Source organism: Podarcis melisellensis, assembly GCF_964234715.1.
Source record: "Podarcis melisellensis genome assembly, chromosome: W".
In the NCBI taxonomy this organism is placed as follows: Eukaryota; Metazoa; Chordata; class Lepidosauria; order Squamata; family Lacertidae; genus Podarcis; species Podarcis melisellensis.
In genome coordinates, this window is record NC_138535.1 from 1,018,127 (window position 1) to 1,042,371 (window position 24,245).

Sequence of the window (24,245 nt, forward strand, 5' to 3'; positions counted from 1 at the left end):
AAGGACTATCCAGAGACTTTGTTGTTCCCTCTCGGTGAGAGAGATAATTAGAAACGTAATAGCCACAGAGCTGATTGAAAGAGCAGCTTGAGACGACTAGTAGAAGCTTAACTTAAAAGAAAATAGGGAGAGCTAGGAACCTGCATTAGAAACAACAAAGTTACAGTAAAGATAAGAATAAGGGAAGATTGGCAGAAACGTCTCTTCTCTTTTAAATAAGAACTGCTTAAGAAAAAAGGTTATATTTGACTGCAATGAGCTGGGTACTCTTTTGATCCTTACTGCTAAAAAACTGGACTTAAGTTAACCCCCTCCTTCCCGTTTCTCTTTGTCGTTGCTTCTTTTTTATCTCTGGGAAAGATTTACTGTTAAGCGTTGGAGCTAGAAAAAACCAGAAATAATTGGAATGCGGAAAACATCAAAGAACTGACTAGAGACTTTGAATACCTTTGTGCTGGAAAAGCAAAAAGTTAAAGAGTAACCACGTTCATCTATTTCAATAGAGCTGCAGTCAAGAAGACTGTGAAAAGACTTGAAAAGGCAGTAAGGAGAAGGGAAAAGAATGACTGCATGAAATCCCCACCTCTTCTTGCTCTCTGTGTGATTAAAAGAGACCATATTTAGAAGGGGGATGTATAAGGATTGTTGAAGGGCTTTAAGAGAGAAAGGAAAGAGAAGTACAAAGAATCATTAAAGTTAAAATCAGCTCTACTTCCCTGCCTCCTCGGCATATTAAGTGAACAAGCTGTTACGGCTAAAATCTGGGTGCGGAGCTACCCTGCCACCCAGCTCGTCGGACTAAGTGTCCGCGGGTCCCTGTGGAAGAAAATGAGCTCAGCTGGGCACAGGAGCAAACTACAGTAGATCCAAGTTTATTGCGCAACAGGTTCAAGAAGAGATTGAACAGCGAGAAAGGGGTGACATGAACTTTTGAAACTCCCTCCGTGTCCCAGAATACAGTGCAAAATACATCCCAGTTACATCATGAATATATTAAGGAAAGGTTGGGTTACACAGATTACATCATGAATACATTAAGGAGAGGTTGGGTTACACCGGATTAACATATGGAGGAGGGAGGGGGGAATATGCAGAGCTGGAGATATGCGCAGATAAGCGCTTCCTGAGTGCCGGTGATGGGAAGACAATGGTCCATGTATGCATAGTCTGCCACCTGGCATTGCCCGGAGGAAAGGCTTGGCAGAGTGATTTGACAGGATTAGGGTCTTGACACCTTACTTGAGGGATTATGGAGGACAGGGGAGGGGTGATGGAGTCCTAGAGAAATTGAGCAAATTGGCACGTTGATTTTCTATGGATTTTATAGATTTTAGTCCCTTTTGACATTGACAATTGGGAATAAATGGATATATTGTAGCGAAGAAGAAGGTGAAGAAGACATGCCCCCCCCCCCTTTCCGTAACAAAGCCAACACCCTTCTATCCTCCCCTGTATTAGGTTATTTTCGAAACTTTACCCAATTTTCTTTCACTAAGTAGTATAAAGGACCTGGGGACTATTGAGTTATACCTGCTTTCTTGTGTTTTTTTCTTTTTGGTCTGTTTTTTGGAGGGATTCCCTGAATTCTTCCACTTTTACAATTGCTGAAGTGAAAGGGATTGGCTCTGCAGGAGGGTATTTTGATACGGACTGAGTTGGAAAGAGATGGAAGATTCTAGATTTTGACCCCAGTGGCGAAGATTGGAAACTACACCTACTCTCTGCTCCAAGCTTTGATATATTGAACTCACCTTTCTCATTATAATTTAAATTCCTTTTCTAAACTAAAGCATTTTCGACCTTGCAAAGTTGAATGAACTCTGGATTCACTTAAGGACTTTAAACACTGAGGATATTTGCATAATTGGATACCTTTGTGAAACAAATTACGATTTTATATTTTGAGGCCTTACTTGGGGGGGGGGGCTCCAACGAGACAACAAATGTGGAAGACTCTAGTGGGATTGAGCCGACAAGTGGCGGAAGACACCAGACCCATCTAGAACTGATTAGGATTGATTAGGACTACTTGAAAATTATTCTTTGTTTATAGGAATATTATTCTTCCCTTCTTGCTTGTTTGTTTGTGGGGTTTTGTTTGTTTGTTTTTTTTCTATACGAAAAAAATACGCAAATAGGGCTATATTTCGAATAGTCAAAACTGCTTGGTTTCCTTTAGGGGAACAAATTAAGTCTTATTAGAGGATTATGTTTGGGGCTTTTTTGGTTTTTTTTGTGTGTGTGTGTGTTTGTGTAAGATTTTTAATTTAAATCCTAAGGTTTCTAATGCTGTGTGTCCGGATTAAAATATAATCTATATAAGGTGACCTAAGGTATTAGACATATCAGCGTTAGTAGATACATTGTGGACTCAGAGAAGAAATTATGGAACACTCAGTGTTTATATGATGTTTATTATTTAGATTTGATCGGGCTTGGTCTGCATCTTTGGGAACAAAGACTCTACTCGGGTCTGGAATTCTGGGAGGAAGATTTTGGAAAGTACAGGATTTAGACAGAGCAAGAGAGAGATTGTGTGCCCTCTAAGGGAGAGATTAGGTAATAAAACTGACAATCTGGGAAAATAACGTAAAATGTCAGGGAAAAACGGGGAAATGGTAGGAGGGACCCCTGGGGAAAGGAAAGCATCTCAACAAGAGGAAATCAAAGATTTAGATATCTTGTGGCTAAAGATCAAAGAGGAATTTAGACAAAGCGAGCTGCATATGGAAAATAAATTAGGAGAGGTGCAGGAGAGGATAGACAAGAAAATAGAAGGGGCCGTAGGAGAACTCTCTAGTAAAATTCAAGATGTGACAGGTCAAAATCAATTGAAGAAGCAAATAGGAAAATTCAAAAGATGAGAGAACAAAAGAAAGAGACAGAAAAAATAAAGGAGGAAATAAGAGAATGGAACAATAGACAAGACCAACTGTCTGACAGCTTAGCCATGGTAGAAATGCGGCAGAAACAGTTTAACTTAAAATTTAGAGGAGTTGGCGAAGAAGCAAATGAGAATGTGAAAGGAAAAATGATTAGAGAGCTTTCTAAATGGTTAGAAGTAAAAGAGGAAGAGGTGGCCTACACGATAGATAAGGCATTCAGAATTAGAGGGAAAACGCAGCAAGCGAAATCAAAAAAACTTGCTGACGACTGCTTAGTCTTCAATTCAATTGAGATGAAAAATACGATTCTAAGATTGAGCTATAAAAAAAACCTAATAATTGAAGGAAGACCTAGTGTTATATATAAAGAAATTCCAATCAGGCTCTTACGCAAAAGGGACGGATACAGACAAATAGCAAGTGTCTTAAGAAGGAATGCCATACCTTATAGATGGGAATTTCCAGAAGGGATCACCTTCTATTACAAGGATAAGAGATTTAGATTTATGAATACCCAAGAAGCTGATAAATTCCTGAGAAGATATGAGAAGGAACTTGGGAAAGTGGATGAAAGGTTGGAAGAGGGAGAGAGATTCACAGAGGAGAGAGAGAAGAAGAGAAGGAAAGAGAAGGGGAAAGAGAAAGGAGAGAGAGGGAAAGAAGAGGAGGAAGAAGAGGAAGAAAAAGAGGAAGAGGGGGCGGTGGGAGGAGAAGAAGAGGAAGAAAACGAAGAAACTACAAGGAACAGGAAAATTAGATTATAAGCTTGTGCACGCGTGCAATAAGAATTAAAAAACGCATACGATAATGACAAATTCTAGAGATATAAAAATCACAGTAGGTTTAATATAACCCTTGCGATGTGTTTACGTTAAAAAATGAAAAACTGCAGAATGGATTTAATATTCACATAACCCAAAACCGAGATGGAGGGAAGTCAAACGTTATTTATTGTTAATTAATGTTTGTTTTTTGGTTGGTGTAGGTGTTTTGATTTGGTTGATGTTTTCTTTTCTTTTCTTTTCCTTTCTCTTTTTTGGTATGCGTTGGCTATTTTTCTTTTTCTTTCTTTGCTGTTGTTTGGTTATAGAAAATGAATAAAAATAAGTTTTAAAAAAAATGATTTGTGTACATCACTTGATCACCTCAATGGTTTAGTAAAGAAAAAGACAGCGATTAAAGAGTTTCAAATGAGGTGTCCTGCTGATTTTATTAAGTCTGCTGAATGTATAATGAAAAAGGAGACGCTGATAGTGACATTGCTGAGAAAATACAGACTATCTTATCTGAACCATTTAAGGAGGTCCAATTATAGATCAAATTTAAATGGTAGAGGCAGATTTACAGACGCAAATCAATGAACATGGTAATTCCAGCGAATGTGACAAAGACTCCTCCTGTTATGGAATATTGCTGTGGTTGAGGATCATTACCTTTACAGTACCAAATACATCACATTTATAATAATTTATTATTTGTACCCCGCCCATCTGGCTGGGTTTCCGCAGCCACTCTGGGCAGCTTCCAACAAAGATTAAAAATCCATTAAAATGTCACACATTAAAAACTTCCCTGAACAGGGCTGCCTTCAGATGTCTTCTGAATGTCAGGTAGTTGTTTATCTCTTTGACATCTGATAGGAGGGCATTCCACAGGGCGGGCGCCACTCCCTAGAAGGCCCTCTGCCTGGTTCCCTGTAGCTTTGCTTCTCGCAATGAGGGAACCACCAGAAGGCCCTCGGCGCTGGACGTTAGCGTCCGGGCAGAATGATGGGGGTGGAGACACTCCTTCAGGGTTTACAAAGCATCTTCTTATACTCCAGGCAATGGCTATTTGTTTTTGCCTCGGAGCCACGTACAGCTCCATTTTCAAAAAGGTAGGAATGGGAAACAAAAAGGAATTCTTTGCAAGTGACGAACAGGAGAGGAGAGCAACATGCACAAAATATGCCAGCTGCCAAAAATAGCAAAGAAGAAGAACTGTGCTGAACCACAAGGAGGTCAAAGTGAAGTCCTGTAGTGCTGCTCTGGATGCAGTTTATGAGGCGAGCCTTATTGCCAAGCTCCCCACAACAGGAATAAGCAGAATCAGGTGGAATAAGAGGCAAACAAGGTGTCTGGAAGAGCCTCACATTGGAGTTTTAACAGGCAAGACAAGAGCTGTAATTTGCCAGAAGAAATATTTTACAACAATCTGTTTTTTATGTAATTTATATCTAGGCCTTTCTTCTGAAACAGCCCATTTTGCATTCACATGCTAGCAAAATTCCCAACATTTTGGAAGGCAGGGGATGAGTAGGGCGTGAATAGAGAACATACTGTAAAGATATATACACAGACAGCAAGTTATCACCAGCCCGTTCCCCAACCAGGTTCTGATTCCCATCTTTGCAGCTGCAGGACTCTCATTTTTTACTTTCAAAGAGCCTTAATGGATTCAAAGACTGGATATTGCTGGGGTGGGGGCGCACACCCTATCTTTCACCCCAAGCACTCGTCAGCTCACTCCCGGGAGCAGAGGAGGTGGAATGTCCAGGAACTATGTTCTCAACTATGGGAGGCAGCCTCTTTCTGCACAGCTTCACCCCTGGTTTCCCATTTCTTGATCATGCTGGTGTGTGACCAAGACACAGAGCTGGCATTTTAAACAATGGATATCATGGCATATAGCTCGGCAAAAACTACACAAAAGTGTTAATAAAGTAAGAGGCACTAAACCAGAACATTGGGTGACAAGCCTGGGTAACAGACCACCCTCGCTTTCCCAAAGCACCACAAAATACTCAAGGCAGCTTCAGCAACTAGCTCATGCTCTTCAACGCCAGAAGCCCGCAGTCAACAGGCCTGCATCTGGGGACAGGAGCTGCATGTAGCTCTCTGGATGCCATGCGCCCCCCAACACTGAAGAGAACTGCACAACACTGGTCACAAGGCAGTCTGCATCTGCGAGAGCATGCTCTTAAAATGCCTGATGCAGCACCTGCCCCTACACCAGTCTACAGCCATCTTACAACCTGCTGTGGGCCGGGCTCTTATTGAGCATGCTACAAGCAAAGGAGGAACGTGCCTCTTGACGTGGCATTTCAATTGTGGAACATCCCCACATAATTTCATAGGCACCAACTCTGTCATCTTTCACAGTGCCAATTCAAAACTTTCCTGCTTGCTTGAGCTGCTTTGCGTGTGTAGTCCCCCTATTATATTTTGCTGCCTTGTAAAGTTGTTTTGGCTGTATTGTATACGTGGGGCTTTTGTGGTTATATGGCCACTTTTGGTCTTATTGTGCAAATATCTTAACTGATAAGGGGCGGTGTCAGGGAACTGCCATCAGCTCAGAGGCGAGAGGGTGTGACAGGTGTCAGAGGGCCAAAGGGCCAAGGGCAGCACCGGCGGGTTTACTGGAACCCTTACCGACACCGGGGAGACCCTGGGAGGTGGTGTCCATAGATTTCATGACAAATCTGCCCAGGTCACGAGGAAAGACGACGGCAGCGGTCAACCTGCTGACCAAAATGTGTCACTTCGTGGCATGTTCCCACGCGGTGACAGCCGAGGAAACGGCCAAGCTGTTTGTGGATCAAGTCTTTCAACTGCATGGGACCCCATTGAGGGTCGTCTCCGATCGCGGAAGACAGTTCACCTCACGGTTCTGGCGTAAACTCATGAGCCTGTTGCAGGTAGAGGTGAGCTTCTTGACGGCAAGACACTCAGAAACCAACGGGCAAGCCGAAAGAGCCAATGCCATATTGCAGCAATACCTACACTGCTACGTCAGCCAGAGGCAGAACGATTGGGTGGAGAAATTAGCACTAGCTGAATTTGCATATAACAATGCTGAACATGTGTCCACGGGGATGAGCCCCTTTATGTCCAACTACGGGTGTCACCCCAGGGCCTTCCCAGGACGGGCGAGGGGGAATGGAGTGTTCCGGCGGCAGAGCAGTTTGCAGAAGAGATGGAAGCTTTGCACCAGCAGCTCCAACTGAACCTGGAAAGGGCCAAAGAGGTATATAAAAAGCAGGCAGACAGGCATCGCAGGCCAGGGGAGGTCATACAGGTCATACAAAGTGTGGTTGTCATCCCAGGGGTTGCCCTTAAGGGGGGTTTGCAAAAAACTGCAGCCTAGACAGCTGGGGCCCTTTGAGGTAATCCATCAGGTCAACCCAGTGACATTCAGGCTGAAATTGCCGGACAGCATGAGAATACATCCGGTGTTTCATAGGTCCTTACTTTCGCCTTATAGGGAGGGACATGGCTCCCCGGGAAGGGAGGAAGGGGTGTCCACCCATCCACACGTAGAGGAGAGGGAACACTGTAATGAAGTAACGGAAATATTCGATTCCAGGTGGAAAGGGCACCAGATAAGAGTACTTGGTGGCCTGGGAGGGGGGAACCCAGCTCAGAAAATGCGTAGGTTCCCGCAGGCTCCATCACAGAGGAATATCTGGTGGAGGAATTCCATGCTCTGTTCCCACACAAGCTAAAACCCCAAGGGAGGTTCTTTGACGAAGTGTTTGGACCCACGGACAACGAGGGGGACTACGTAGGCTTTCAATCCTCAGGGGGAGAGGACGGACTACGGAACGAAGTCGAGGAGCTGTCTGAGGGGGAGGAATCTGACTGGGATTTCCCGTCGGCAGGGAGGAACACGGGAGGATGGGAAGCAGTTTTTGAATCCACGAAGGACGACGACTATTCTTTCCGGGGTTCCCCCCCTTCTACCAGAGTCCAGGAGGGGGATGCTGTTAGAGACCCCACCAATGGGGAGGGGGGCTTGAGGGGGTGGGTGGATGTCAGGGAACTGCCATCAGCTCAGAGGTGAGAGGTGGAAGGGCACTTGGGTTACAGGGAGCCTCCGAAGATCGTGCGAAGCAGCTCTTCCTCTGGGGAGGAGGGAAGCCTCCAGTGGAGAAGGGATGCAAGGATCGGAAGATGCTAGAGAGAGCTGCAACACCGAGCCTGAGCAAAGTGGGGGGGAGGCAGGTCCCCCTTTGCCAACGCCCTCTCTGCGCAGTTGGTTTACACGCAGAGAGGGGAGGAGAAGGATGGGGGTCAAAAGACTGTTATGCTGGGGAAAGTTTAAGGACTGCCCACTCCCAGATTCTGCTAGCGACTGAGCAGACATGGACTTGAGACGCTCTGCACTGTAAATGTTTTTGTACAGATAATAAAGCCTGGAAAAGACTGGTGGGAGTCTTGCCTCTTCGCTCTCAAGCAACCATGCCGGCACCTAACAGGTGGTTTTAAAAATATTTTAAAATAAACTGTTCAGGGTATGTAAGTTTCTCAGTGCTACCTGCATTTAAATTAAAAACAGCCTAGAAAAGTTCTACACCAATCTCAAAAGTGATTTTTTTTTATTAGACCCAGAAAGAATAACAAGAAAGGGAATCTTTTCTGTGAACTGCCCTCTTTTCTGTAAACCGCCCTGAGATCTCTGGGTATAGGGCGATATATAAATAATAATAATATCTGAATGATGTTCTATTTACAGTTACATTAGAGTCACAGCATTCCTTTTTATACATCTGATGACCTAGAGATACTTTTTGTGTTTTAAAATGACATTGCTGTCCCATATTTAACAGATATTGGACTTGTCCATTTGCACACTGCAGTTAGCAGCCTTTTGAACGTCAAACATTCAGTGAAGAGTGCTTTCTTTTACTAAATAGCCTTCTGCATCTTCCAGCACTCCTGTTTGCTGCTGCCACACTGGCAAACAAATGCACTGTGAAGAGAGTAACATTTAGATTTCTCTAATCCATCAGTGTCAACAGTCCCAGACAGCGCACTTATTCACAAATGCTCATTGTTATTCAATTTGCTGCTCCTCCTAGGTAGATATCCAGTGCTCTCCACAGACCCATTGATCGGCATCATTTTTCACTCTGGTTCCTGGCTGAGAGGCCTGGTCTCTTGGTGGCATTGCCTGTGCGGCAGACAGACATTGCCAATGCATGAAGAGCTGATTTATGAATATGAAACAATACTGGTGCCAAGAGATCAGCCTTAGCCACAAGAGACCACCAGAATGCATCTTGCTGCTTCCCAAGTCTGAAGTACAGACTTCAAGCCCTTTAATTGTATGCATGCATTTCATTATATAGCCATGGCCAGAAGCTTTTCTAGACAAGCCAGCAATCAGACAATCTTGCATCGTTTGCTGAAATCCGCATTTGTCCTTTGTCAGCATAAACACTTTAATTTGATGTTTTCACTCCTGAGTAAGCACTGAGTATGTTTTAAATTCATTCTAAGGAACAACACTGGTCTCTTATTTAGGAACAAAATGCTGGATTTCTATTCTTTGCCTGTTTTGAGCAACAATACAGAGGACTTACACACACACACACACATGTAAAATTTTACTTAAAACAACAAGAGAAAGGTATGAGGAAATTATCATTCAGTTTGTAGATACATGGAGGAATCATGGAATAGCAATACTGCTGCCTTGTGTGTGCCTAACATCTGATCAAATATGAGCAGGTCTGAGTATTTACTATTCTGCTGTGATAGCTAATTCCTTCTGGCTTAAATATGTATTCTCTGCTACCAACCTAAGTGTGGAGCTTGTCAAAATGTTGAGTTTAAAAATCATGCTAATATTTTGGCACATAAGAGATCAGTCAGCCTTCACAGGAGTACTAAAAACACAAACTGTGTTCATATTGCATCACATCTGCCCATCAAAAGGTTACGGTCCTTTCTTTCCAGAAGAGGCCAAAACTGGGTTGTGTCAATGTAGAGGCACTGCAAGACATTCATGTCTGTGCCACTTATCCATCCCAAGAACACAGCTTGAGGGCATGAATTTTGATGTCTGGTTTTATGATCATTTTAAGATTGTAATCCCTAAGCCTTAGGTATGCTGCACACTGCAGCAAGAAATTCATTCTTCAGTCTCTCAGTTTGCCATATCACAATTAAAACATGGCCCTACATTTGGACAAATTATTTAAACAGTAGATTGAAGTTGTCTATACTGAAGGCAGCCCTGTTTAGGGAAGTTTTTAATATTTAATGCTGTACTGTTTTTAACACTTGATTGGGAGCCGCCCAGAGTGGCTGGGGAAACTTATCCAGATGGGCAGGGTATAAATAATAAATTATTTTTATTATTACTTATTATTATTACTACCACTACTATTATTGATATTTACCAGACCAGAGATTTGCACAATATGCCCCATGTCATTCCTGTAATGAAGCATTGTCAGGTATGCAATAGCCCAACCCTAAGCACGTTTACTTGAAAACAAGTGTTATGGGACGCAGGTGGCGCTGTGGGTAAAACCTCAGTGCCTAGGACTTGCCGATCGTCAGGTCAGCGGTTCGAATCCCCGCGGCGGGGTGCACTCCCGTTGCTTGGTCCCAGCGCCTGCCAACCTAGCAGTTCAAAAGCACTCCCGGGTGCAAGTAGATAAATAGGGACCGCTTACTAGCGGGAAGGTAAACGGCGTTCCGTGTGCTGCGCTGGCTTGCCAGATGCAGCTTCGTCACGCTGGCCACGTGACCCGGAAGTGTCTCCGGACAGCGCTGGCCCCCGGCCTCTTAAGTGAGATGGGCGCGCAACCCTAGAGTCGGACACGACTGGCCCGTATGGGCAGGGGTACCTTTACCTTTACTAAGTGTTGTGGAGTTCAGTGTGATTTGCTTTTAAACATGCTGGAATTGCAGCCTTCTTCTTCTTCTCTTTTTAAAGGAATAGCAGCATGGTAGATAAAACAGACAGATTAATACTGTCAGGCTTCATAGGCTTAGAAGCCTATTACCATTTAATGGCAGCAGTCCTTACCAGTCAGATTTCTTTTACTGGGTGCAGCGAACAATATTCATAGGATAGCCGTGCTCTACAGCTTCAAACAAAACAGGGTCAAAGGATTCCTGGTGCAAGGCAGACATGAATCCTGCAGTTTTGGGTCACTAATCATTCACTATACAAATGCAGCAAGGTTTATTGTTCAGCAGTTTAATAATTTATAAGTTTCAGGACACATTTACAAATATTAATCCAATTTCATATTTTATGTTAATTCATATAAGGGTCTGAATAGAATAATACACCATAAATCCTATAATAGCATTCTTTCAAAAATAGATTTCATGCACAGAAGAATTAATTTACTACTTTGTAGGGTACCATGGCACCATCTATTGGTGTAAGAAAGCTACACTCTGTTGTTCTAAGCATTTTGTACAACTCTGCTTGTCTATGCCCAGGACTCCAATTTTCCGTAACACTGGCATGAAAGAACATCAAAATCAACCAAACAGATGCAGTAATTTTGGAGTACACCTCTTCCATAATCTAACTAGGGCTATCTGTAATAGAGATGCTTCTATGATTTGTGTGTGTGTGTGCGCGCGCGCGTGCACACACACATCATTTCTTCAAGTAATTTAAGAAAAATGTTTGACCCTAGTAAACACAGAGGTGTTCTTTTTTTTTGTACATATAGGCAGGCAAAGCATTAGAGCAAAGTGAATTTGGGGTCAGAATGAACTGAATCTATGTGAACAAACTCCATCAAACATCCATAGTAGTAGTAGTAGTAGTAGTAGTAGTAATAATAATAATAATAATAAATAATAATAATAATAATTGTCACGGCCACCCAGGACGGGTCCCAGCTCACAAGAGACCTCACTCAGTTGCAGCTTATTTACAGGAAAAGTTTATTGAAGATTTCTGCTTCTCATACAGTTCAGCATTGTGGCCGTACGTCTGCCACGTTAGACCGCTGAAGTCCCCTCTGACTCCTCCCCTCTTCCGCACCAACTTAATAGCCTGGCTCTAGACCACCTCTTCCTCTCCTTTCTTTTCCGCAGGGTCTTCCTGCCCCCCTGGGTTCCCTCTCTCCGTGACTCGCCTGAGGCTGAATCCTCTGCCGCCTCTTCCCCCCTCTTTCTGGCTTTAGGGCCGGGCTCCTCCCCTGAGCTCTCTCCACTTCCGCGCGCCTCTACGTTTGAACTTGGCGCGCGTACGTTGCTGCTGACCTTTCTTTCGACCGCTACACCACCCCCTGTTCTGCTCTCCACCCTTTCCGGCTGAACACCCTGCTCCAACCCCCTCTCTCTGTTCTCTCCTAATCCTGCTCCCTCCGAGAGGCTGACGACTCCACCCCCTTTACTCCGTTCCGGCTGAGACGTCTCTTGCTTCCTCTGTCTTCCACTGGGCTCCTCTCCGCTTCTCCCTTCTCCTCCCCTTTGCTTGATTAAGGTAACCCCCTTTTGAGAATCCTCTGACTCGCTGCTCAGACTCGTGGATTCCCTCAGAATTCCGTCATCTTCTTCCTCATCCTTCTGCCCCTCCTCCCACTCGCTCTCCGTCTCCTCTGTCATCTCCTCCTCTCTCCCAGAAACCCTGACATCCATCCCCCCCTCGAAGCCCCCCCTTCCCCCCTCCCGCTCGCCGGGGACCGGTTGTGGAAACTGCGGCTCGTCGGGGGTAGGCTCAGGATACAGGTCGTCTACGTCAATGTTCTCTGCTGGCAGTTCTGTGTATGTGTATTCGAAGTCGGGTTCTTCCCCCAAATGCTTCTCAGTCTCTGCTTCCATCGCTACTTCCTCCGGTGCTGCCCGCCAAGGACCTATCAGCCACCTCTTACGCCATTCCTCCTCTGGCTGCTCCTCCCACCAATAAGGGGTTTCCGTGTCCACCCCCGAGCACGATCCCCTGGGCGGGCTTGATTCTGGTGTTCTTTCCTCGGGGGAAGAGAAACCCCTGAACGTGCTATCTGACAATGTGGGTGTGAAAAGCCAGTCATCAAAGTACTCAGCTGGCATGGGTCTATGTGGGAAAAGTGCATGGAACTCGTCTTTCAAAAGGGGTTCGTCTAACTCGTAGCCTGGCACCCAACTATTAGCAGCGGCTGGTGTGCCCTCCCTGGCGAGAAAATATTCAACTCCCTCCTCCCCCCATCTCGAGTCCAGTATCTCTGTGACCTCGTTAAGAGGTTCTGGTCTTGGCGATTCCCCCCTCTCAGGCGCCCTCCTACGTGGCTCTGGGGGTGCTCCTGACTCTTGAAACCTGTGTGGGGTTTTGTAGGGAGTGAGCACCGACCTATGAAAGACCGGGTGCACCCTGGAACCTTCCGGAAGGGCTAGACGAAAAGCCACCGGATTGATCTTAGCCTCAACTTGATATGGCCCTAGCTGCCTGTGTCCTAACTTCTTCTTGGCCAATGACCTGGCCGGCATCGCGTGGGCTGCTAACCACACCCAGTCCCCAACCTGGATGTCCTCTCCCGCCCTCCTGTGCTTATCGGCCTGCACCTTATACGCCTGTTTTGCCAGCTCCAAATGTCTCCGCAGCTCCTCGTGCACCTCTTGCAACTCCGCTGCAAACTGGTCGGCATCTTGAGGCCCCCCCCCTCCTGGTGCCGCAAATCTCGGGAAGGTTCTGGGATGACGGCCATTGTTCGCGAAGAAAGGCGTCACCCCGGTGGATGCGTGTTTCGTGTTGTTGTAGGCGAATTCAGCCATCGGTAGATAGTCCACCCACGCCGCAGGTCGCTGGTTGGCGTAGCACCGCAGGTACTGCTGCATGATTGCGTTGACCCTCTCCGCTTGACCGTTGGTTTGTGGATGTCTCGCCGATGTCAGGTTGATTTTGACGTGCAAGATGCCCAGAAGCTTTCGCCAGAAAGTGGAAACAAACTGGCGCCCCCTGTCGGACAAGACGGACTGCGGAAGTCCATGCACTCTGAAGACGTGATCGATGAAGAGCTTTGCGGTCTGTTCTGCCGTCGCCACCTTGGCACAAGGGATGAAGTGCGCCATCTTGGTGAACAAGTCCACCACCACTAACACCGCCGTCTTACCTCTGGAGCTGGGCAGGTCTGTAACAAAGTCCAACGCTACCCTCTCCCACGGTTGCTGCGGTGTCTCCAGCGGTTCTAGCAATCCCGCCTGCTTCTGGTGCACTGGTTTGGACCTCTGGCAGATATCACACCTGGCGACGTAGTCCGCCACCTCTCCTCTCATCTGGGGCCACCAAAAGTCTCTAGCCACCAACTCCATCGTCTTCTCTTTGCCGAAATGGCCTGCACTAGGGGCGTCATGCAACTGTTGCAGAACCTTGGCTCGAAGATCGTCGGTGGGCACGTAAAGGGCACCCTTACGAGTCAAAAGTCCATCATGCAATTGAAACTCATCGTTGCGTCGCGACCCTCCGCGTAGCTCCTCCATCTTAGACTGTGCAAACTGATCCCTTTGCAACGCGCGTCGCACCGCGTCCAGGTCGACTGCGATGGTAGCGCACGTCCACGCCTGCGGTGCGAAAATGTGCTTTGCTGCGATTGGAGCTGCTTCCTCCAAGTATTGCGGCTTTCGGGACAGCGCGTCTGCAATAACATTGGAGTCTCCTGGGATGTATTCTATTTTGAAGTCGAAGTCCGCAAAGAACTCCGCCCAGCGCATGTGTCGCTGGGTCTGCAACTTAGCCGTCCGCCAATACTCTAAGTTCTTGTGATCCGTGCGGACCTGCACCGTGTGCTTGGCTCCTATTAAGAAGTGTCGCCACGCTTTGAAAGCTGCATGAATGGCCAACAACTCCCTGTCCCATATGGTATAATTGCGCTCCGTCTTGCTGAGCTTCCGGGAGTAGAACGCACCCGGTCGCCAGTTGCCTTGTGAATCCTCTTGCAAAAGAACGGCCCCAACCGCTCTATCTGACGCATCGGTCTCTACCCGCATGGGTTTGCCGGGATTCACGTGGAGCAGCTGCTCTTCGGAGGCGAAAAGACCCTTAAGCGTCCGGAAGGACCGCTCCGCTTGTTCGGTCCAGACGAACTTCTTCTTCTTGGAACTGAGGGTGTCAGTGATCGCCGCCGTCGCGTTTGCAAAACCTTTAATAAACTTGCGGTAAAAATTGGCAAAGCCGATGAACCTCTGGACCTCTTTCCGATTTCGAGGGCTTTTCCAGTCCAACAGCGCTTGAACCTTAGCCCTGTCCATGGCCAGTCCCTCGTCGGACAACTTGTAGCCAAGGAAATCAACCTCTCTGACATCAAACTGGCACTTTTCCAACTTGGCGTACAGCCTGTGTTCCTTCAGCCTCTGCAGGACCTCTCTCACGTCCTTATCGTGATCCTCCGGCGATTCCGAGAAAATCAGGATATCGTCGAGAAAGCAGACACACTTTTTGTAGAGGAGACCTGCTAGCACGTGGTGCATAAATGCTTGAAAAACGTGGCTGCCATTTTGGAGGCCGAAAGGCATGACTCTGTATTCGTATGTGCCCAGAGGGGTGAACATGGCGGTCTTCCACTCATCTCCTTTCCGGATGCGGATGAGATTGTAAGCTCCACGTAGGTCCAGCTTGGTGAAAATCTTGCCCCTCCTGACGGTCGCTAAAAGGTCGTCAATCTTGGGCATGGGGAAAGCTTTGGGCTTAGTCAAGCTGTTGATGAACCTGTAATCCACTATAAGCCTTTTTTGGGGCGTGTCTTTCTTCTTCACAAAGAAAACAGGGCTGCCTCCCGCTGCTTTAGATTCCTGGATGAAACCCCGCTTGAGGTTATGGTCTATGAACTCCCGAAGCTCTTGCATTTCGTCCTCCGACATGGAGTACAGCTTGGCAGCAGGCAGTTGCGCCCCTGGCACTAAATCAATCGCGCAGTCGTAAGGTCTGTGAGGCGGCAACTTGTCAGCTTCCTTCTCACAGAAAACCTCCAAGAATTCCTGGTACTTGTGAGGCACTGTTTGCACCATACCCAGATGCAACGGCTGCTCAGCTTCTCCTCCCTGATCGGTCTGAAAGCAATGCTGAGCACAATACGACGAACAAAAGTTGATCTGCCTCTGGTACCACGCAACCGCGGGACTGTGCCTCTCCAGCCAACTCATGCCTAACACGATGGGTGTGTCCGATAAGTGGGTGACATTGAAACTAATAAGCTCTCGATGGTTGCCAATCTGCATCAGCATGGGAGGGGTTTGCTGCACCACTTGCCCCCCCAGCAACCTCCTGCCGTCCACCGTGACCACGTTCAGAGGCGTCGTTGCAGGCAGGAGCGCCATGTTGTGCTGCTTAACGAACTGCAGTCCCATGAAGTCGGCGTTGCTTCCCGAATCGATCGTTATTGGAACCTCGAGGAGTCTCCCATCAGGCAACTGGAGTGTCGCTGTGAGCAGAACTGCCGGTTTGGGAGGCAAAGGGTCCACGCTCTGCAGTGATGCTGGGGGCTTGTCTACAGATCCGCCTGGCTGAGCCCCAGTAGCTCTGCTTCCAGCCAGGCATTGTCGTTTCCCTGAAGCTGCTCCCCTGGTTGCACCTCTGCTGTTACAGTTGCCAGCGCTGCAGTGTGCTTCTGGAGCCTCTGGGGGCACTCTTTCGCCATATGGTGCGCACTGTCACAGATGTAACACTTCCTGGTTCCTCTAGGAGGCTTCGCTTTGGCTGCACCAGGGACAGGGCTCTGGGATGGCTTCTGAGCCCTAGCACCACCAATCTCCATTGGCTCCTCGCTGTCCTTCCCCATTGGCGAGGGGTGCGCACGGCTGAAGTCCCTGTGCACAAAAGGGAGAGTCCTTGCTTGCGCACGCGCTTGGGGCCCGTCCTCCTCGTGCCACGGACGCCCCTCATGTCGAATTCCAATAGCTAAAGCCCGGTGCACCACGTCTTCTAGGGTCTGGGGTCTGTCCCCCCTAGCGATCTCATCCTTGATGGGGGGGCTCAATCCCTCCCAAAAAAGATCTCTGACCGGTTTACTGTCCTTTGGCCAATCTAAGGCGGTGAGCAACGCAAAAAATTTAGAGTGGTATTGGCGCACAGTCGCTTTCCCCTGCCTCAGCCCGTGCATTTGACGGCGCGCAATGTCCACATCCACAGAGGATTGAAAACAAGAATCCATCGCTTTGATGAACGCAGTTGAATCGCGACGGGCCGGTCCATCTTCGCGCCACAAATTGCGTAGCCAAGCCCTGGCCTCCCCATGCAGGTGCGAAACAATGAACCCCACTTTCTCCTCCTCATCTTTAAAATCGTGACGGAGTAAGTGCAGTGCATATACAACGTCCGCTCTGAAATTGGGATAGTCTTGTAAATTGCCATTAAAATGCGGAACTAGGGCACCCCCCCTCCGTCCAAGCGCAATGCCCTCCGCTCTGGATCCTGGGGCCCCCGCCTTGTCCGCGCGCTCCCACCTTGCCTGCAAATCCTGGCACGTCTTCTCCAAGTCGTCATTCTTCTTCTGCGAAGCAATGACTGCCGATGTGAGAGCGGTAACCTGATTCCGCAATGCAACCAGCTGCTCCTCAGCGCTCATGGCTGCTCCCGTTCGTGAGCTTCGCAAAAAAAATTTTTTGCTTTTGAGAGAGGGGACTTACTGTCACGGCCACCCAGGACGGGTCCCAGCTCACAAGAGACCTCACTCAGTTGCAGCTTATTTACAGGAAAAGTTTATTGAAGATTTCTGCTTCTCATACAGTTCAGCATTGTGGCCGTACGTCTGCCACGTTAGACCGCTGAAGTCCCCTCTGACTCCTCCCCTCTTCCGCACCAACTTAATAGCCTGGCTCTAGACCACCTCTTCCTCTCCTTTCTTTTCCGCAGGGTCTTCCTGCCCCCCTGGGTTCCCTCTCTCCGTGACTCGCCTGAGGCTGAATCCTCTGCCGCCTCTTCCCCCCTCTTTCTGGCTTTAGGGCCGGGCTCCTCCCCTGAGCTCTCTCCACTTCCGCGCGCCTCTACGTTTGAACTTGGCGCGCGTACGTTGCTGCTGACCTTTCTTTCGACCGCTACACCACCCCCTGTTCTGCTCTCCACCCTTTCCGGCTGAACACCCTGCTCCAACCCCCTCTCTCTGTTCTCTCCTAATCCTGCTCCCTCCGAGAGGCTGACGACTCCACCCCCTTTACTCCGTTCCGGCTGAGACGTCTCTTGCTTCCTCTGTCTTCCACTGGGCTCCTCTCCGCTTCTCCCTTCTCCTCCCCTTTGCTTGATTAAGGTAACCCCCTTTTGAGAATCCTCTGACTCGCTGCTCAGACTCGTGGATTCCCTCAGAATTCCGTCATCTTCTTCCTCATCCTTCTGCCCCTCCTCCCACTCGCTCTCCGTCTCCTCTGTCATCTCCTCCTCTCTCCCAGAAACCCTGACAATAATAATAATAATAATAATAATAATAATAATAATAAATTATTTATATCCCGCCCTCCCCAGCCAAAGCCGGGCTCTGGGCGGCTAACAACAATAAAATAATACAACATTCTAAAATCATTTCATTATAAAATTAATTCAAATCAAATTAATGGCAACCATTGGGCTAGAGTTCTGTGAAGATTGCCAAAGAAGGAAGTCAGGCTGTGCCCTGGCCAAAGGCCTGGTGGAACAGCTCTGTGTCTTGCATTTGCCTATTAACTACTGCATCCATTTCAAGAACAAAACATTAAATTAGAAGCTCTCACACTCTCCACTGACAAGTGCTACACACCTGTATTTTCAGTCAGCTAACATTATTTTTGCTGCTGACAGCCCCTATATAAGCTACAGGGCTGCTTTAAGAAATCTGCAATCACCCTTACAGTGTAATTTCTCTAGTGGTTCTGATGGCATTTCAGAAACTTTGTGTGTATTTGTTTTAATGTTCTGATGAAGAACCACTACCTTGGGATTTGAATTAGCAAACCATTTGTCATTCAGCATTGAAGCTACACTCTGGGAGTCACTTCTCTGGCAAATGTGCACAAGCTGTATTTCCCATCTCCCCACCAAGCCATTTACAATTTGCCAATTATTTAAATTATTATTATTAGGCATCAAGAGATATGATCACACAGAGTATGAGATCCCTCTTTTACTTTCACTTTCTACAACGCTAATGACATTTCAGAATCACACACACGAGTAAAGATGAGGAAAGAAAAACTAATTACGACAGATTTCCACTAGTGGGCAGTGCTGTTACCTAAATTGTAACAGGGAAAGACTCACCCATTGTGACATAAGGCAATTTGTCAGTAGATCCATGAGGATAGATGCTGTAAAGATGGGCTCCAGTGACATCTACCCCACCCAGAACCAGGGCTGCACCAATGTAACCTTGATACCTGGAAGACATGAATGTGTTTAGCATAAGAGTGTGTGAACACCAGAAATGCATTCCAAACAGTGTTAGAAACTGGGGTATAAAAGCTAAGAGCCTAATGACATCTTAAACCTGCATTCCAGGCACTACAAGAATGCCTAGGTGCCTTTTCATTGGAAAAAAAGATTGTGGGGGATCTGCAAGCAGCGCAGCACCAAAAGAGCACAACCACAGCCAACTTGCCAAAGCAGGGGCAGGAGCAGGGCAAGCCATGCAGTTCTGTGCAGTTTTCTCTCCCTCTCAAAATGCACACAAACACCAGTGGTGGTGGCAGTTTAAAGGCAGGGGCACTCCCCTCACCCTTCCTAGCAGAAACTATTTAAACCAATAAAAGGGAGCGGGAAAACAAGGGGGTTCCTTAAGAGTGTTGAAACGTCAAGACTCCTCTCATAAAACAGATGGGCTTCCCAGAGAGTAAAAAGCAGCTGCCCCAAAACCTGCACTCCCCGCCTCCCGCCCAGCTTAAGCTGCGCAAACAGAAGTTGAGCAAAGAAGAAACATGGTGGCCGAGCACCAGGCAGCCTTCACCACTGGTTTGATTCACAGGGACTTGAAGCTTTCCCAAAGAAAGAGGGGTGGGGAGGAAGTGTTGCCTGTCTGCCCACCTGTCAGCTGCGCATTGCCCAAAGTCTCTGGCTTGCAGGACAGAGAGACCCAGCCAGAGAGACGTAGACACATGGTGTTGGCGGGTGGAGGCAGGCTCACAGAGCCGCATCTCTCTGGCCTTGCAAATTCAGCAGACAGGAAGCAGCCCTTTGCTCTGCAGTAATGGGCTGCTTCCTGCTTGCCCGTTCTGCTAGGCCAGCGAATAGGTGGCATTCCTCACACAAGCCAGCCACTCACACAGCAAAGGGGCACACTCTCTGCCTCTCTGCTGCCATTTTTCTGCCCCTCTCAGTAGGATGTGCCAGTGGCTCCAGACAGAGAGAATGGGCTCTGGAGGCTAGAAGGGTGAAAGCTTTTGGCAGGAAGGGCATGGAAGCAAAGGGCAGGAGGAAGTGAGGCTGGACAGCTGGAGCGAGGGGGTAGTCCTCCCGACTCCCTCCCTTCACACAGATGCCACACAAAGTCTACATGCAACTGTGGTGTAGAGGAAGGGGCCATGCAATGAGGCACACTGAAGCTTCTGGTTGTTTTCTCTCTTTTTTTGCAGTGAGGGGTCCTTTCCAATTCATCCTCTCCCCTAGCAGCCTTGGAAGAGACTCTGCCCTGGAGATCTCGTTTTTGCATAATCCTGCCTCCCTCCCACCAGCCCTCCTCTCTCCCGCCAGGCTTGCATTTGATTGACGTGATGGGGGTCACGCTCTTTCCCATGGTCAGCAGCTTGTTGCTGGCAAGTCCAAGCCTTTGTGCAGAAGTGTGCAGTGGCCTGGCAGCCACGGCTAGATGGGAGGTATTTCAACACTTGTATTTTGGGGTGGTAACAAAAACAGCAGTGAGAAAGAACCACAATTAAGGCTGCTTTGGGCCCCAGGGAGACATTCCTTTAGCCCATCAAATAGTTCCCTGGGGAGCAAGCGGAAAGGGAACGCTTCAGTCCTAGGACACTGCCCTTGGCTCTCCTGCGCAGCCAGAGATCTTGGTAACAAATCACATAGCTGGAAATCTCATTTTGGTTGCTAGGTGGCGCTACTGAGTCGAAAAAGAGATTGGAGACTGGTTAATTTTGAATGCTGATGACAAACACAAATATTTCCATTTTTAAATGCTGCCCCTGGAGGCTTCTGCTTGTAAAATTGTTTAAACACACACATATTTTAGAACATGCCACTCAGCTGCTGAGCTTTCCCAACTACATGTGTCTGTATACTGCTTAACTGAATGAAGAGAGAAAGGGGAGGAGGCAAACAGTGGCAATAGCACTGCTCAGTCCGCAAGCCAGTTACCTGAAGAGCATCTGCTTGAGCATCCGGTTGGCTGTGACCACCCTTGGAAGCTGTCCAGTTGAGAGCGAGTGGAGTTCAATGTTAGAAGAGATCAACTGAGTTGTCATTTCTGTGTCTGCAGCTGTTCCAGCCCCGCAACAACTGCAAACATATTTACTTCATTTAGTAAACAAGCAGCTTCTGAATAATTATCTAGAAGCCATGGCCACGCTTGGTTGGCAGCCGCCCCACAAACCCCCGGAACACATTTGCCACTCTATAGGAATCAAGAGCTAACTAGACAGTCTTAGTCCATTAAAGCAGCTGGTCATTTTCAGGAGAGGATAGAGAAAGCCCTTTGTGAAACATGAACAATTAAATACCCATGCTTTTTCTTCCTACTTTTCCCTGGTTCCCTCCATTAGAAACAAATACTTTGCAACTTTCCACTTCCAGAAAATCTGTGGTCATAAACAGGCCTAGAAAAATGTTAGTAATATATATACTTACTAAATGTTTGGAGATATATAGTGTATTTTTGAACAGTTCTTGTCAGCAACAACCATCCCTTCAGTGGCTCTTGTATCTGCTCCAAGTACTATCCCATCCTAGATAAAGAAAGGGAGATGGCAATCCTATGCCCACTTTCCTGGAAGCAAGTGTCACTAAGCTTAGTGGGACTTACTTCTGAGTAGACATGCATAGGACGAACACTGAAAAAGCTGATATTACTGCAACAAGCATTGGGCCTCACCTTAAACACTACCCCAGCAATGGTGGTGCCAGTCTTGTGGGCTGTGGGAAGACGCAGGCCCTTCTTGGTCCCCTCCACTTCAAGCTGAGAATTCCTACAACAGGAGGTAATCATGAAAATGAGGCACTGGTGCTAAAAATTAAAAAGTCTTCTCCATAAATAGTGTAAGGAGATCCTGACTACTCTAACTGCCAGAGGATGAGAAAGAAGTGAATGCAGCAAAAGGAACCAATGCAAGCACCAAGCCCACCAACACCCCACTCCTCCCGATTTAATAAAAGGAAGAAAGCACTGTCAGGAATTTAACAACCTACCCCCATCGCTCCCTGAATCTGGCCCCCTGACTAGTTCATTATAGGACACACACACACCGGAAGCTGGTCATGCATTTAAAATTTAACTCTTAGAAATTGAAGGTTATAAGTAGATCCCGCTAGAATGAAATCCAACCTTACTTACCTTCTAAGTAAGCCTGCCCAAGGGCTGTTGGCTACAACAGTGGGTCGCTTTTGCATGCTCCACCTGCCCTATTGGGGAGCAGGCAAGTGTGTTTTCCCTTGGCATTTCAGCGCACACACAAGCAGTTTGGAGCAAAAACAACAACCCTCACGCTCCCCCCACCCCTGCAATTCTCTTCTACCACCACCACTGCTATATTTGGGGGTGGGGGAACTAGCAACCGTTTGCTCCTATGGGAGGAGTTACGATTTGGCAAAAATTGGATTCATAGCACCGCAGTGTTGGAAGGGACCCAAAGAATCACCTAGTCCTAGTCCAGCTCCCTGCAAGGCAGGAATACGAAGCCGTCCCATGCAGGGATCGAACCTGCAACTGGGCAAACGTGGGATTATCAACATCAGGCTCTAAGCAACTGAGCCGCCCAGCAGGATAAAAAGGTGGATCTGACATCTTTCCGCAGGGCCCGCAAGATGGAGCTGTTCAGCCAGGCCTTTGGTCAGGGTTCAGCCTGACTCCCCCTCCCCTTTCATAAGCACTTGCATGAAAGCGGCTTCCCAATTTTTCTCACAGGCCCATACAAACACAAACAGCACAAATAGTTGGGCCTGGTGAGCATTTAAGGTCCCCAACCCTAATCTGTGTTATACATTTGATGTTGGCTGCTCTGAACCCAGTTTTGGCTGGATAAGGTGGGGTTTAAATAAAAATTATTTTTATTTTTATTATTCTCGTTTCCCCGCCCCCCCCCCAAAGCAAAGAACCTGAGCGCTATTTTCACCCTCTGGCAGCTGCCTAGTTACTGAGGAGGAAAGAAATCCATCCGAGGTTAAGAAACCCGCAGGTTTAAGCTTTCCAAGAGGTGGATAGTGACGAAGCGACAGCCGTTCCTTCTCTCTTTGAGATAAAGGGCGGGGAGAGGCAAGGCCCCCCCCCCAGCCCGCTCACCCCATGGGTGGCCCTTGGAGGTCTGGCTCAGCCACTTCCGAGGGGGGGCTCCTCCTCCCCCCTTCGGCCCCCGACCCCCCCTCCCGGGAAAGAACGAAGCATCCGCGGATCCCAAGGCGGCTTAAGCGATCAGGCGAATAAGAAGGCCGCTAAGGAAGATCCATGGGGAAACCACAGCAGCACCGGCGCGCGCGTTACTTATTACCGTTGTTGTTTCAGAAGAGCCCTTTCTCTCCCACCCGCGTGAGGGCCTCGCTGGGCCTCGGAGCCGCCCCGCCGGGCCCCCACGCCGCCTCCCCCGCTCTCCCCCCGCGGCCGCCACTGACCGGGCGCAGTTGTGGAAGCTGAATCCTCCGGCAGCGTCGGCCAGCGAAGCCTGCAAGACGGAGAGCATCGCCATCTTGCTCGGGCTTGATGGGTTTCCCCTCAGGCAGCGGCGGAAGCGGCCTCGGCGGGATTGAGGGAGGAGGCGAGGAGAGAGAAGGGGGGAGGTCGCCGCCCTCGCCGCTTCTGTCGATGAGTCACGCGGAGGGCCCCGCCAGCTTTCCCGCCAAAACCTGAGGGAGGCGGAGGAGCCTCTGCGCTCGCCTTCCTCTCTGTCCTGCTGAAAAGGGACTTAAGGCCCTGCTTCATTCGTCGCGTTTAAACCACCCACCCGTCCAAATAAAAAGGTCTCTCTTTCTCATTTAAAACCCTGCGCGGGGCTTTCGATGATCCTTCATTCCGTTTTGTTTTCATTGATTGGTTAAAGAGGAGCAAAGGTTTCCTTTTTTTAATAAAAAAGGATTTTTTTTATTAACAATTTCAACATAAGAAAATATCAAGACATGTATTCATTATTCCCCCTTCCCCCCATCTCCCAATCAAACCCTCCCTTCCTCACCCCCTCCAGACTTCCCTCAGCTCCTCTCTCTGATTTCTCACCACATATTCTCTGCATACTGTAAAATTGTACAATTCTTTATATTATTGTAGCACCTCTGCTTGTGGTTAACGCTTAGCTGGAATGAAATATTCAACGCAGCAATAGAGAAATTAAAATAATAATTTATTTGTCAGACAAATAAATGGGAGGCTCAGTGGTATATGGTTACCAAGCTCTGGCCTGGCCTCTTGCCATTCTGGCCAGCACTTATATTCCCTTAATCCAGCCCCCTTTGCTCCTCCTGTGGCTGCCTCTGTCCAATCAGCCTGGTTGGAATTCCTATTGGCTGTTTGCTAGAACCAATCACAAAAGATACACCCAT

At 47.9% G+C, this 24,245-nt stretch overlaps 1 protein-coding gene across 2 annotated transcripts in view; it reads right to left on the reverse strand.

The window, feature by feature from the left end:
- Positions 1-23,466, reverse strand: part of LOC309361314 (proteasome subunit beta type-7-like) — a 41,833-nt gene extending 18,367 nt beyond the window's left edge. Inside the window, exons 1-6 of one of the 2 annotated variants that reach the window (XM_081896205.1) lie at positions 23,325-23,466; positions 21,595-21,688; positions 21,351-21,448; positions 20,862-21,002; positions 18,822-18,937; positions 5,365-6,872 (exon numbers count right to left, since the gene is read on the reverse strand). In XM_081896205.1, coding sequence (XP_081752331.1) covers positions 6,694-6,872; positions 18,822-18,937; positions 20,862-21,002; positions 21,351-21,448; positions 21,595-21,688; positions 23,325-23,398 — 702 coding nt within the window. In that variant the 5' untranslated portion in view covers positions 23,399-23,466 and the 3' untranslated portion in view covers positions 5,365-6,693. Of the gene's footprint in view, positions 1-5,364; positions 6,873-18,821; positions 18,938-20,861; positions 21,003-21,350; positions 21,449-21,594; positions 21,689-23,324 lie in introns of those variants that run through there. The other variant, XM_081896204.1, reaches the window with a different exon arrangement.
- Between the last annotated feature and the right edge of the window lie 779 nt (positions 23,467-24,245).